The 14,836-nt window shown below is 35.1% G+C and overlaps 1 protein-coding gene across 1 annotated transcript; it reads right to left on the bottom strand.

Moving 5' to 3' along the window:
• Positions 1 to 1,704: 1,704 nt before the first annotated feature.
• LOC102594935 (cytochrome b5-like) lies at positions 1,705 to 7,620 on the bottom strand. The gene is made up of 4 exons (XM_006339691.2): positions 7,513 to 7,620; positions 7,332 to 7,432; positions 2,303 to 2,369; positions 1,705 to 2,221 (listed from the first exon to the last, which is right to left on the bottom strand). Exons 2-4 carry the CDS (start codon positions 7,407 to 7,409, stop codon positions 1,968 to 1,970), a joined length of 399 nt encoding a protein of 132 aa, XP_006339753.1. The 5' UTR covers positions 7,410 to 7,432; positions 7,513 to 7,620; the 3' UTR covers positions 1,705 to 1,967.
• Positions 7,621 to 14,836: the final 7,216 nt, after the last annotated feature.

The raw sequence follows: 14,836 nt of genomic DNA, 5'->3' as shown, positions 1-14,836 counted from the left end.
AGATATTTATGGAAGGTAAATAAAGAGGAGGAGAAAATTAAGGAAGTAAAAAATAAATTGTGAGCTGTCATGCTTTAATTTCTGATTATTTTGTTTTTCTTTTTACTATTTATTGTATTGTTTTGATTTAAAAAAAATATTTTCATTGTTTTGTAAAAAAAAACTATTGTTATATAGCTGTTATTTAGGTGCTAGTTAAGTTTTTTTCCCATATAAAAAAGGTGTTTTAAAATAGTTTGAGACAAAAATCAGAAAAGATTCTAAAAAGGACAGGTGGATAGATTTCACCTGATTCTTGTTGAAGTCACTTCATTTCAATTTACTGTTACACTTTGCGTCGGTGTTTTATCTTTTTCTACAATGCCTGATGTTGATGTTGATACCTCATCTGCCCCTACACACTTTGGGACTGTCAATCATCTTTAATATATATAAATGGACCATTCCTTTTATTTTAACTTACTAGGCGTTTAATTAAACATTTTCATTTTCTTTCAATTTTATAGAATTGAAATGGAGAATAAATGTGTGTTTGATTATATTTTTTTATTGAAAAATGTTCAGTATGGAATGTATTGTCGGTCGATTCAAAAGCTTTATTAATGAATGAATTTCTCTATATTTTCTTTTTTGCTTTAATGTTCTTAAAATATGACTTTAAAAAGTAAAATTAGTTAAAAATATATTATAAGTTGTTTTTTAAGGTTGAAATACAATATCAAGTTGAATTTGAAATTTTCGTGACTATATAGTAACTTTTAAATTAAATAAAGAATTATTCCGTATAATTTTTATGATCTAAAGGATCTTAAATCTCTTGTGTAATTCTTTTTTCTTAATTTTACTATTTCTTTTGTTTTAATTTATGTGACAGAAGGATGGAGTAGTATTTTCATAGTTTTAAACGTTTCTACTTTTATGCAATTCTTTTCTGGGGGTGGGGGGATACATGCCTCTTTAAGTTGTTCCTAAAAATGGGTTGCACAGTTAATTTTTTTTTTACGTCTTTTTATCCCTTATTCTGCGGCGACGATATGTAGGGGAGGTGCTGCGGAAAAAATAGCTGATCCCAGGATGATAAAAAGCCTAACACCTCTCGTTCTTATATTACCTTTTTCAATATGAAAATGAAAAATTAAATGGTCGTTTTATTCAAAACCTCAATAGTGACATTCCTTCTCTCCCACTTTACACCTCGGAACGCACCCTTCTTACAGAGCTTTCACATCTTCTTGTTCGAAGCAGCACAAAACATTCCTGAAATGCAGTGTTCAGATTTTTCTAGACAAGTTTATGGGGGTAAATTATGTATATTTCCCCTCTTTTTTTTGATAGCATTATCTACATGATGTATGTTTTCTCTTTTTTCATTTTGTTCGTGTGTGAACTTAATCTCACATTGAACCGCGGTAATAGAAATAAACAGATCACATGATACTCGTAATGATTTAGAACTTTTCAATTAAAGTTAAAGCTATCACATCATGTCGAAGTGCTAAAAGAAAAGGTCTGAAAAACATGGCGGCCTAGGAACCACAGGACCCCTACTAGTAAAGGGAATGGTAGTGTGCACCCTCCCACCAACTGAAAAGACCTTTAGGGGGGACCATGTGAAGTTAACTTTGAACGGACAATATCACACCATGTTTACGTAATATAGTGTGACCTGAGTGAACTATTACGTAAAAGTTGTTACGTAACAAATGATGCCAATCATGGAAGAACCATATGGCTTGTTTCACCATTTGTTTTTTACCATAGAACTTTTATTCTAACATCCACTAACAGAAAACATTACCAACAGAGCTAACAACATCTTAATATCTCATTATCCCAGTAAGGGACATCCAACAAAGGTAGCAAATACACATAATAAGCTGAATAGGGAAGCACAACATATGAAATGACAAGCTGCAGAGGAGAAGGTTCTATTGTATCCAGTCGCATCTTGAAACATGACAGTTGATCTATTCTTTCTGGTAAAAGGAACGGAAGGCAAGGGCTGCAACCAATATCAACAAAGGTAACAAGAATTGCAATATCTTCCATGAGTTTCCAGAACCCTGTACTCCAGCTGATGGTGTCGTTGAGGAAGGCAGGGTATGTTTGCGTTCTGCAGGAATGGTGGAACTGTCAATTTCACCAATGAAGTATTTCTTCAACATCTCTCTTGCATCATCACTGTGACCGACATCTTCAAAATCATCTGTTGCATCCTTACCTATATATCACACAAATTTACATGTATCATATCTAAGTTCAGTTCACGATAAGCAATCTAATACCAAGATTTTAGGCTTACCTGTTGCAGTTAGCAAGACTTCATCTCCTCCAGGATGATCATCCAAAAATGAGGTTACATCATAAACCTAACATAGAGTTGTCAAACATGGAATTCAGAGACAATATGATGTAAAGTAAATGATAGCAATAGTAAACAACGATTAGAACACCACCACTAATAATGCCTCTAGCGAAAAGGTTTTGATTTATGCCTGATGAGAACAATATTTTTTACTAAAGAGAGTATGTCAAACACCAAAAATGATGACAAACTTGTATTATTACAGATTCAGGTGCTCTCATGTATTTGTTCATCTAGATTTTGTTTACCTTATTCAACAACTAGAAATCTTAGAGAACATCAAACCATTCTACAATGCATCATAGCCAGTTAACACTAAAATTGGAACAAAATTGAAACCTCAGCAAAACAGTTCCAAGTTATAACATTCTGGTCAAAATTGAAACCTCAGCAACATCAGAGACAGTTCTCTGTCAAGAAGAAAAACTTCTCTCCATGTATTGTATATAGACATGTACCCATTACATGGTGAGGAATGTTCTTGTAACTCAAATCTGATCAAGGGTAATAGTTACAATTGTAAGAGAAAGTTGAAACCAGGGAATGCAGGTGTCAGAATGAAATGAAAAGAGATAATGAATAAATTGGTCTAGCTGGAAATCAATGGTGATTTAGAAGTTATTGATACCAACAGATAATTGGGAAGAAGTACGATCACAGAGCAGGTCAAGACTGACCATTTACCTGTGATATCATAAAGGCTAGTGGTAAAGAACAGCAATAAAAAGAGTTTCATCTACCTCGTAAACATTGTCCTGTGTCCAGTTGAAAGACCATTATATATGCTGGTGCATAATTATTCTTCTAGGAACAAGTTAGAAGTCGCTCATTTCTTAGCACTCCCAAATATCATAGAAGAAATAAAACCAAATTGCATTACCTTCCCCTAACAGACTTTATCTCAGTTAATTGTTGAAAACCAAATCTAAAATATTTCTCAGATTTCCTCTATTCTTTACTGTATACTTTTTTAAACACAGATTTGCAGGAGTCTCGCAAAACTATCTTTTCTGTTGGACAAACATTCAAATTTATCAATTTAGTTTAAATTTTTTTGTAACATTTTCAATTGTAATACTTTGTTAGTTTCTTTATTTTTTTCTAGCATCCTTCCCCTAATGTAACACAATAATACCCCTAACACTCGAGGTACCTCTTATCCCAATTTATTCTCAGGAAGACATGCTTTTTTATCTTTGATTCTTTTATACCTGGGATTTGCTTTGACCACTTCACTTTTAAGTTCCTTCTTTTTCCCGACAAGGTAAGGTAAACAGTAAACTTCTAAGTTCATTGTCACTTTGATATTCAAACCAATGCCAAAAAGTACTTAGAATTTAAGACCAGTATTTAACACACTACATTATTCTCTCCCTTCGTCTTTCCTTTTTCTTTTTTTTTCTCTTTTTGGTTTTCCAGCTATCTCCTTAGTGCTCTTAACTCTAAAAATTCTAATTCACCTTACTTCAGTATATTCATATTTTTCTTCTCTTAATTCTAATCCTATGAGCCCTTGAGTCATGGGATGACATGCAATGGAAGGAGGAGGAAAAATGTCCCTTAGTTGTTTTGATAAGATGAAAACGAATAGTTATTTATCCTAATGTTGATTTTACTTTAATATTTTAATTATTGTTGTTACCTTCACCTCATCACTCAATTTTATGGACTTATCACGTCCCAAATCCCAATCCATCTCATTGCAATTAATACCTTTTGATGCTAACCAATATAAAATGGTTGCTTCATTTCCTTTAGTTATTATTTTCGGAGTTGTATCATGCACTATACCCCCTTTGCTTTTCATTCTCCCTCTCGCTTTTCACCCTTCTCTATCTTCAATGTTCTATTCCTTTCTCCCTTCTGTTACTACTTTTTCTTATCCCCCTACCTGATACTTGTCATTCTTCCTTGACAAATAAATGCTAACGAAGGGGTAAAAGGGTTTCTTTCTTCTATATTTGGCCGTCAAATGGCAACTTCCATATGGTTTTTTCCGGTGAATTACGAGTAGAGATTTGGGGAGAGTGGATAGGACAGAGCTGTGGATGTCCATCCCGTGCTTTTGAACGATTTTTCCTGCAAATGGACGATCTTTTTCTTTCCATACTTAGAAATGTGATCAAAGGTGCTTGCACTCATCAAAGAACTTTCTAAAGACTAACTTTAGCATAAGAAAAGAAAGCATACATTGACAAACTATTTGACACAGGATGACCTAGCTGATTGATGTCATAAGCAATCTTCCTGGTCTAAGAGGAGTCTGAACTGGAAGTTTAGTTGAATGATCAAAAACATGTCGAAAAAGAAAAGTATTTGGTTTTATAGTCTATAGCTTCAAAAAATATCGGGCGATTTAATTGAACCAAACCTTACTTAGAAAACGTCCAGTGCATCTTTCTTACTTACACATCTTAATTTCGTTTCTTAGTTCTGCTTAACTTATTTCTATTTACTGCATTTATTAAATTTTCAGTTTCCCGTTTCACTACATAAGTCTCCCAACTCTATAAAGTGAAAATTGGAGCTTATATTATTGGATATAAACCATATTTATTATGAGAAGTCTTCAGATGAGCAATCCTATTACTGAATTTTCAACTTTTATTTTTTTGATCAAGTAAAGGTAAACATCACACTCAGCATCCAGAAGATGCAAAGGATTACAAAAACAAAAATAGATCCTGTACATTGCCAAATTACTCCTAACAAAGTTTCAAGAGCTATTAAATCCAAAAAAGTTTCACTACTATTTACATTACAGACCCTACTCCAAGCAAAAAAGATTCATCAACACTCTAGCCTTTGGGAAGTGATTATGAGTTGAAATCCCTTCTAAACTGCGCTGTTTACTTTCTTCCCAAATGCACCAGATGATCACTGCTAGAACCATCTTGCACATTTGTATGATGAACTTTCTGATACTTAAGTCTTTTGATCTTGAAAGTGACAAGCTAAGTTTCAAGAATTATTTTGTATTTCTAGAAAAGAGATAATTTTTATAAACAATTACTTGAGTAATGGCAAAGTGAACAATATTATACAAGTATTTCTTTACTAGACATATGTATAGTATGGTCGTGCAAAATTAAGTTCTAAATTTTCTTTAACAACATATGCTTATGGGTATTTCATTTTGATAACCTATAAATCCTGTTGTTTCTACTCTTGAAACTCAAAAGGGGCAATGGATCTGCCCTTTTAGCTTTCTCCACTAAATTACATACTTGATTTAACAGTTGGGATTCGAACTCATAACATATGTTAGCCACATGCCTTCTCCCGCACGTGCCCCCTCCCTCATCCCTACCTCCTTATACTATCTTTGCTATGGAATTGGGAGCCATGAATTTTGGTGGGCATTTGTTTGCATCCTAATGATATTTTCTCAACTATACAACAACTTGTACTAAAGATGGAATATTACAACTTAAATGGTTTAATATCTTTCTAGTCCATTTTCTTCTCACTTTTTGCAAACAACATCAATGTTTTCTTCCAATCCTCATCTAAACAGCATGTAATATCTAACGGAATCTACAATTTATGTTTCCATGGAGGGTTTTTGGTGGTGGGGGGTGCATTTTACCCTGTTCTTCATTCGACTTGTATTTTAAATGTTATTTTCTTATGCCATAAAGCATATTTTTCCAAATTCCTTCAATAGTCTTTGGAATGATTAATACTACTTTCCTGGGATTAAATGTTCCCTTGTACTACAATAGGATGAGGATGATGACTCCTCATCCCATCTCCTGCGCCAAACCAAATATGATCTAAAGATTGCAAGCTTTGTTTAGTAATCATTTAGATAATCTACTAACCAATTCCAGGATACGTAATCCAGTGAGAGTAAAATGCTAAAAAAGATCGATAACACGTGTTATAAATTGTGACACCACGGATTATAAAAAATTAGGAGGAAATGGTAATCGTTGTTAAACCAGAATAAGAATAAAGTTGTAGAAGAGAATTGGTGATAGGCTACCTCCAAGACTGGTAAGGGGAAATTAGACAATCAAAAACATTAATGCATATATTCCACAAATAGAATTAGATGAGGAAACTAAACCTAGACTTAAAAATAATATGGCCACCTTGATGAAAGGGCTTTCAAATTACCAACAATATATTTAGGAAGATTGATTGGACATGTCGGTAGATACAGTGATGATTTCGACAGACTACATTGCAATATAGTTATGGTACAAGAAATGAATAAGAGAATGCTATGACGAAAAGCATCTCATATGACCTTTAGTCTCTAAGAATTAAGGTGGACTTAGCTAACAACAAAACACATTTAACACGAAGTATCTATATACACAATACTAACTAGTTACAACTGATACTTTAGCAGCTGTTGTTATACTCGCCAGTGGCGGTTCACAGAACCCATAAACTTTGCTTAAACATTGTATATGTTTTAAGAAATCCACTAAATATCTGAAAATGAACCCAGTTACTGTTATGCATGAACTTAAGGACGTTGTAGCAACCCATAAACTTCAAATCCTGGATCCCACTAACCGATATTCGTCAAGAGTCTTTTCCATCCCAATTCCCACTGACCGATATTTGCTAAGAATCCTGGATCCCACTGACCGACATTTTTAGTCCTTTTCTATTTTTTTAGAAAAACATCATTTTAGACGAACAACAATTTACCTCAAAAGAAAAATTAACATAATAGCACAGAATGAATACAGAGAGATTCATATATCCAACCCAAACTAGTTTGAGATTGAAACCTAGTTGTAATTGATTGATTAATCTACTTATGAACATCAATTCCCCAAAATTTTAACCAAGAAGGCGTAGCATCCTTCTAACTGGGAAGCTATAAAAACTCCCAACAACAACAAAAAATTAGTAGTAAAATTTATCAAAACCAGAAAACGGAACTCGTATCAGAGAAGCAGCAAATCGAGAATAAAATGATAATTGTAGATACTAATAAGCTTACCTTTCCAGAGATGAGAAGCCAGCAATCATCTTTGTTGTTGTGCTCCAACAAGTCACTAAAAGCATGAAGTTTGGTCATCTTCACAGATCACTGCTTACAATCTATCAAAATTCAAATGGGAACACAAAAATTAAACCCAGAAATTAAAATCAAACTTATAGAATGCAGAAATTGAGGTTACCTCTGAACTTCCGCCGAACGCACGCCACAAGTCAAAGTTGTTTGGTATACACTTTTGTCTATACATATACTACCAAATTGGGATTACCAATGCCCGATCCCCTTGTAATACGATGTATTATTATTTTATCCCTTTTACACGTACCAAGCTTTTATTTAAATGTTATTTCTCCGTTTATTTTTATTTGTTCATTATATTATAAATAAATTTTATTTTATTTATTAAATAGTTTGGTATTCGATATTTGATATGGTATTCAAAATTTTAGAATTATGACCATTCGAGTTTGGATTTGGTATGGGATATTAGTACCATTTGGTATTCGTTATTTCTGAAATACCAAATTATTTACTTAATGAAGGTCATATATATGGATTCAATTATTATTATTATATTCAACGGTAATTTCTCTCTCTAAAAAATTCTCTCTGACTTCTCTCTAACATTTTTTGATTCCGATGAACCCAACCGGGCAAAATCCGGCAGTCCCGCCAGATCCTCCGCCCATCCCAACTAGCAAAATCACGGCCAATAAAGATTTGGAGGATTTAAACCTCAATTCTGCCCTCAAGCAGAAAACTCCTCAAGGAAACCCAGATGAAAATCAATATAAAGAGCTTATCAATCTTGCCCTTAATAACCCAGATTTCTTGCAAGCTCTTCAATCAGCTTTGGTCAAGGTAAACAACACTGCAGAGGATGCAAAAAAAAGAAAAGGAGACGATCAATTCAAGGTCTCTACTAACTACGACCGACCCGTCAAAAACTACAATAAAGGAAATGCCTCTAACAAAATCGACAATCACGATCCTAATCCAAAGCCAAATTCTACTCAGAAAAATATTGATTCAGACGAGCCAGCAACTGAGGATCATATCAATCAAAATCTGAATCAACAAATTTTGATATCAAATGCGATGAATAATGCTACTGGAGGTCAAAGATCGAAACCCAGCGGACCCTCAAAGCCCACGTTCGCAGCAGCCGTTCAATCTAGGCTCACATCCTCTAGTGCTGGAAAAACTCATGTAGACATTAAACATGGAACACATTTGGGCAAACCTGCAGTTTATTTCTCAGCCGAAGACTACTTCGGCAGCCTAGCTCAAGATTGCAAATGGACCATTGTGGGGAAGTTCATTAAAGGAAAGCCAACTATGGAGGAACTAAGGAAACTTTTCATTGGGCAATTTCAACTGTTAGGTACTGTCAAAATTGCTTTCTATGACTACAGATGTGTTTACATGGACTTTACTAATGAAGTAGATTTCAAGCATATCTACTTTAAGCCTTTTATTGATATTGGTCCATACACTATGAAAGTCATGAAATGGACACCTGATTTTAAACCTGAGCAAGAAACATCTACTGTCCCCATATGGATTTTAATCCATAAACTTCCTTGGCACTTGTTTAGATGGGATATTCTATCTAAATTGGTACAATCTATTGGTATAGCAGTTGCTCCAGATCAAGCCACTTTTTCCAAATCTAGGGGAAATGTAGCCAAAATCAAAGTGGAGATTGACCTCCTAAGACCAAAACAAGAGGAAATTTGGCTTGGATATAAAAGACCGGATGGGTCTGAAGATGGAGAATGGCTGAAAATTGAATATGAAGATGCTCCTAGTTACTGCGCTTATTGCAGACTTCAGGGACACACAGAAATGGAATGCAGAACCAAGATAAATCGTGAAAATGAAAAAAGATTGAGAGAAGAGCAAATGAAAAATATAAAGACTACTACACCTCAATCTCAAGAAACTGAAGATGGCTTTCAGGAAGTTAGCAGAAAGAAAGGAAAACAAAACAGGAAAAATGTTGGGGTGGTCATCAGTGAACCCAATGCTCATGATCAAAAGAAAAAAACTTTGCCTCTTGTAGAAGGGAAAGGAAAAAACGCCACAAATGAGACAACAAACAATGTTGTAATAGGGGAGCAACAACAAAGAACGGAAAAAGGTGAAACAAGTAGACTCCAAGAAGAAAAGCAAGACCAAAATGAAGGGGAGAAGATTTTGGATGAAGAAACTCATATCTCTGGCAATAAACACAAGACGCAAAAGGATGATAGTTCAAAAAAGAATGAACATAAGAGCAATAAGAATGACAACAAAAAGGTTAATTGGGAAGATCAAACCAATACACGACAGAAAAATACTACCGAAATAAAAAAGCCTCAAAAGCACCCGGTTGATCAGATGCAAGCCAGCTCCACTACTGACCAAATTCTGTCCAAACAAAAAAAGACCTCTGTCCTACCAGAAATCAAACCCAAGAACCAAATCACTAGACACAACCAACAAAACCCACATCCAAATCAAACTACAACCAAATCCACTGACAAATCCAAAATAATACGCAAAGCCCACGACAACAAAAAAATCACAACCAAAGCTATAGACACCCACGAGCATCAATCCTCTGAGGAAGAGGAAGAAACAGAAGAAGATACCGAAACAGAAAATGAGAAAATTCGAGAGAGCAGTGATGATAGTTATGAAAGTGTGGAGGATAATGATGATGCTTCAACAAGTGATGAAGAAGTCGAGAATCAATTTCATACTTTTAGTACTATCCAACAGGAACCAGAAGTCGCTAAAGCTTTTGAGGATTTATCAGGGAAAATGAATCTCTCACCTAGAGGTTCGCAAAACACTAGAGGTGGCAATTTCAATAGAGGAGGCAGAGGAGGTAGAATTAGAAAACCTGTGAAAAAACACAGGACCAAAGCTCAACTTCCAATCAATTTTGATGATTAAGTCCATCTTTTGGAATGTGAGAGGCATCAACAGTCAAGGTGCCTTTGATAGACTTAATCAAATTAAAAGACTTCACAATCTTGCTTTCATTGCTATTATGGAACCTTTTAGCAAAAGGACCAAACTTGACAAATTCAAAAGGCGATTAGGTTACAACTTCGCTTACTCAAATTGTAACAATAAGATTTGGATTTTTTGTGATCAGCTTTATGATTGTGTCATTATTCAAGATAAAGAGCAGCAAGTCACCTGTAGCATCACTACTCATGAGGAAACCATTCTATTGACTGTCATATATGCAAAATGCAAGGATCATTTAAGGGAGCCACTTTGGAATGATTTGAGATACATTGCTAATAACATGAATCTTCCTTGGCTGGTCGCAGGAGATTTTAATGCTATTTTGGCTCCAGAGGAGAAACAAGGGGGTAACTCTCATAGAATGTATAAAAGTATACCTTTTATAAATTGTATGATGGATTGCTCCTTGATAGATATTGGATTCCTTGGTTCTATCTATACTTGGTGTAATGGTCGAGGAAAAGGAAAAAGAATTTGGAAAAGACTTGATAGAGTATTAATAAATACTGAATGGTCACTCAAGTATGTTGATACCACAGTCACCCATCTTATCAGGACTGGATCTGATCACTGCCCTCTCTTGATTTCTATATCCTCTTCTCATCAAACTCATCAGAAATATTTTAGATTCTTGGATCTATGGACTCAAGAACCTGGTTTTAATGAAACAGTGAAGGCTGCCTGGAATGAAGATACTGGTGGATCACCCATGTGGAATTTCCACTTGAAATTGAAAAACACATGCAGAAAGCTATCTCAGTGGTCGAGAAACAGTGTTGGTAACATTTTTGATAACACTAAAGCTATGGAAAAAAAGGTTGCGGATTTAGAAGAAATTTGCTTGACCAACAATTCTGATAGCAACAGAATGGCTTACAACTGCGCAAATGCTGAACTTATTATGCATATCAAGAAGGAAGAAGCTTTTTGGAAACAAAAGGCTGGTATGAAATGGTTTCAAGATGGTGACTCTAATACCAAATTTTTTCATACCATCATGAACAATAAGAGAAGAAGATTAGTCCTCAAAAAGATCAAAAAGGATGATAACACATGGATTGAAGGAAGTGATGAAATTGCTAAGGAAGCAATAAATTTCTTTGAATCCCAATTCAGTAAGGACGATTCTCACAAAGATTTCAGTATTCTAAATTGTCTACCATGTGTGATAAATGAAGAAGACAATAATATACTGGATGCCTTACCTACTATGACTGAGTTGAAAGAGGCAGTATTCTCACTAAGTGCGGACAGTGCTCCTGGACCAGATGGTTTAACAGGAACATTTTATCAAAAATGTTGGGATATTATCTCGATTGATTTATTTAACATGGTTTGTGATTTTTTTGCAGGTACTCCACTTCCAAGATCTTTCACTCATTCATGTCTTATCCTTATTCCAAAGACTCCAAACCCTCAAAGATTTACAGATTTGAGACCAATAAGTCTAAGCAATTTTAGCTCTAAGATCATATCCAAAATGCTGAACACAAGACTATCTAAAGTCATTCATAAAGTGGTCTCACCGAACCAAACAGGATTCATGAGGGATAGATCTATCACTGATAACATCATGCTCACTCAAGAGCTAGTTCACAACATTAAGAATCCAAATGTTAATGGTAATGTTATCATTAAACTTGACATGACTAAAGCATTTGACAGAGTTGATTGGATTTTCTTATGTCAAGTTCTCAGGCAGTTTGGATTTTCTGAATACTGGATTGATATGATATGGAGGCTTCTTGCAAACAATTGGTACTCTATCAATATAAATGGAAGCAGACATGGTTTCTTCAAATCGGGAAGAGGAATTAAACAAGGAGATCCTTTGTCACCCTCTCTATTTATTATTGGAGCTGAACTTTTGACCAAACTTATGGAGCAACTCATAAGTGAAAGCTTCATTCCCTACTCAGTCGATAAAGGATGTCCCTCTTTTACTCACCTCAGCTATGCAGATGACACTATTCTTTTCTCTTCTGGGGATCCTCTGTCTTTAATGGCTATGATGAATAAGCTTTCTGTTTACGAGAAATGTTCTGGACAACTCGTCAACAAAGACAAGTCTTGTTTTCTAGTAGCTCCAAATACTCATGAGTCCTTGACAGATGACATTAAGAGAATAACTGGTTTCTCTCAATCTAGCTTTCCTTTCACGTATTTGGGATGTCCCATTTATTTTGGTAGACAAAGAGTCAAGTATTTTGATGGTCTTATCTCTAAAATTACTGGTAGATTGCAAGGTTGGCAAGGCAAGATGATTTCTTGTGGGGGTAGAGCTGTCTTGATAAAAGCAGTCCTTCAATCATTGCCCCTTCATATGCTTTCAGTGATACATCTTCCGAAAACAACTACTTCTCAGATTGAAAAGTTGTTTGCTAATTTCTTTTGGAGTGAGACTGAAGGAAAAAAGAAACATCATTGGATTGCTTGGAAAAATCTTTGTTATCCCACTGACGAGGGTGGAATAGGAATCAAATCAATCCAAGACATTAACAATATCTTTAGTGCTAAAGTTTGGTGGAGCTTTAGAACTAGAAATACCTTATGGAGGAACTTTCTTGAAGCTAAATATTGCCCAAGAGCTCATCCAGTGAAGAAAAAATGGGTTTCAGGGCAGTCTCACACCTGGAAAAGAATTCTTCATGTAAGGAGTGATTGTGAGAAGTACTTAGTTTGGAAAATTGTCAAAGGAAATTGCTCTTTCTGGTGGGATAATTGGTTGGGTACCGGTAATCTTGGACAACATTTTCCTCATACTCGAAGATCCAAAAAACTCAAAGTTGCAAACTTTATGATTGGCAACACTTGGGATGAAAACAAGCTTCTCCGTATTCTTCCTATGGATATGGTTAAGCAAATCCAAAATATAAACATCTATGAGGGAGAAGATGACTTTCCGATATGGACTCCTGACACTCATGGTTTCTTCACTTGCAAATCTGCTTGGAAAGTTCTCAGGGAAGGAAGGAATACTACTTTGACTGCCGAAAAAATTTGGCACCATAAAATTCCTTTCAAAATCTCTTTCTTTATGCTTAGACTACTTAAGAACAAATTGGCTACTGATCAAGCTCTTCATCGATTTCGTGTCGCAGGACCATCTAGATGTTCTTGTTGTAAGAACTATGCTACAGAAGACACAAACCATCTTTTCAGAAATGGAGAACTTGCTGATGAAGTTTGGAATTATTTTAATATCCATAGTGATATTTTTGATAATCACAACAACATTAGAAGTACTTTGATGAACTGGTGGCTGTCTGATGCGAAAAACAAAGTTCATTCTTTTGTTCAACAATGCACACCTATTGTCATATGTTGGGAGCTGTGGAAGGCTAGATGCAGTCATCGATATGAAGGAATCAAATGCAATCCCCTCAGAGTTATCTCTCAGGTAATTTCTTTGGTAAAGTTGTTAATAAATTCTAATTTTCCTTGTCTTAAATTGGACAGGGAATGGCATATAGCATGGCAGCAGATTGAAGTACTTAAGCCGAGACTAGACATTCGATGCATCAAATGGATTAAACCAATAAAATATAAATTAAACACCGACGGCTGCAGTAAAGGCAACCCAGGAAAGGCAGGAGGTGGAGGCATTTTGAGGAACGAGAGAGGCCACTTGATTATGGCATATGCTGAATATTTTGGAGAATGCTCAAACAATATGTCTGAAGCTAAAGCAATTCTCTTTGGTATCGAATGGTGCCTAAATAAGGGATTTACAAACATTTTGGTGGAATCTGACTCCATGTGTGAATTTACTTTCCTGTCCTTCCCCGTCGCCTTCCAGTATCCAGCTTTCGTTGCCCGATTTGTCCTTGATCCATTTGGATATTTACGGTCACGGGGACTGAAGAAATACCATTCTAGATCTTTGCTAGGCAATAGAGACTTTCCTATAGTGAGCGATGATGAGTCAGAATTTTCACCAAGTAAATTCAAAATGGGTTCATTTGAAAATTATTTTCAAGAGTTTTTGTCTCTTCCTATGAGAGTTAAAAAACTTATGAAGAACGAAATAGAAGAGCTCCCAACCTTTCGGATTAGAGCTCAAACGAAAACCTTCTCTTTTGATCATGGTTGATTTTAACAAGAGTTTAGTATATTTTGTAGTTAGTATTCTAATGTCTAACAGAATTTACATTGTAAATGATTTGTCCTTGACAAATTTCATATGTGGTTATTTCATTCCTAATAGTAGGGGACATTTCTTGTACAAAGAGGAAATCTACATCCTCCATGTAACTCAAGGGGGCTTGGACAAATATCCACCCTCTTCTTTTGTAAGTGTGATCTTTTGAAGCAATGCACAGGTTGGGGCTACGCCTAAACCCCTCCATCACAGATGGATTTTTTGAAAAAAAAAAAAAAAAAAAAAAGGTCATATATCAACATATCTATTATTCATTAGTACAAGTTCAAAGACAAAGTTAAAGAATAAGCATAAACAATCCAAATATATATGTCTTTGT

Source organism: Solanum tuberosum, unplaced genomic scaffold, assembly GCF_000226075.1.
Source record: "Solanum tuberosum cultivar DM 1-3 516 R44 unplaced genomic scaffold, SolTub_3.0 scf00010, whole genome shotgun sequence".
Classification (NCBI taxonomy): Eukaryota; Viridiplantae; Streptophyta; class Magnoliopsida; order Solanales; family Solanaceae; genus Solanum; species Solanum tuberosum.
This window is presented reverse-complemented; position numbering and strand designations above follow the sequence as displayed.

Coding starts and splice junctions, on each gene's coding strand:
- LOC102594935 (XM_006339691.2), bottom strand. CDS start 7,409: ATGACCAAACTTCATGCTTTTAGTGACTTGTTGGAGCACAACAACAAA. Junction 2,370..7,331: donor GGCTTCTCATCTCTGGAAAG/GTAAGCTTATTA, acceptor ACTCTATGTTAG/GTTTATGATGTAACCTCATT. Junction 2,222..2,302: donor AGTCTTGCTAACTGCAACAG/GTAAGCCTAAAA, acceptor TGTGATATATAG/GTAAGGATGCAACAGATGAT.